Raw genomic sequence first — 798 nt, 5'->3', positions numbered from 1 at the left:
GGAGTCATTTAAATCGTGCCGTGCTTTAACGTTGTGTGTGTTTCTAACAAAGACTCCTAGATCCACCACCCGTTTTTATTCATACGATTTTTACCGAGGTAGCAGTAACCATTCATTAAAACCATGTCCATATCACGATCTGATAGCCAGCTTTCACTGATTGCTATTACGTCAAATTTCAATTTAAACTTGTCAAGAAATTCGTTCAATTCATCAATTTTATTTTTTAAACTTCTAATATTAAAATGGATCAAACTGAAGAGAACGTCATTTTTTGAAATGTGTTTAGTGTTGAAATTATTTATTTCCTTTACATCTTCAAACATTTGACAATTACTTGTGAGAGTTTTGTTCCTTGTAACGTTATCTTCGTCATCCATGATTGGGATCGATGTTGAGGTTAAAATTGTCGTCGGTGTTTTTGTTCATTGTAGCACCATCTGGTTGTTTGTTGCTCGATTGGTTGTTTATATTGTTAATAGTTTTGTCGTTTTTATTGAAAATCCATTCACGGATTAGTACGGAGCTGGGCCAGTTTGAAGGCGACATCACCTTGTTGAATTCCGCCGCTGGTACGCACAATCTGAATGATGTAAAGCTTGGAGGATCGTCTGTGTCATTTTTCTTCGAGACAGGGAGACATGTGATGACCTTGATGCCTTTGCTCTCGCAGTGTTTCACAATCATGGTGCTGTTTGGAAGGTCAACGTTGCCCACGTAAAAAATTTTTTTCTTTATTATTTGTTTGGAAGCAGTAAAAAAAGAATCATCTGCTTGTGAGCCGACAATCTTTGAGGG

The 798-nt window shown here is 37.0% G+C and overlaps 1 protein-coding gene across 1 annotated transcript in view; it reads right to left on the bottom strand.

Annotated features, from left to right (window-relative positions):
• Positions 1-372: 372 nt before the first annotated feature.
• HELRODRAFT_184658 (hypothetical protein) overlaps positions 373-798 on the bottom strand; it is a gene marked incomplete at both ends in the record, with an annotated part of 2,349 nt that continues 1,923 nt past the window's right edge. Inside the window, one exon of the mRNA XM_009016568.1 lies at positions 373-691. Coding sequence (XP_009014816.1) covers positions 373-691 — 319 coding nt within the window. The remainder of the gene's footprint in view (positions 692-798) is intronic.

Source organism: Helobdella robusta (assembly GCF_000326865.2).
Source record: "Helobdella robusta unplaced genomic scaffold HELROscaffold_1801, whole genome shotgun sequence".
Lineage (NCBI taxonomy): Eukaryota > Metazoa > Annelida > Clitellata > Rhynchobdellida > Glossiphoniidae > Helobdella > Helobdella robusta.
This window is presented reverse-complemented; position numbering and strand designations above follow the sequence as displayed.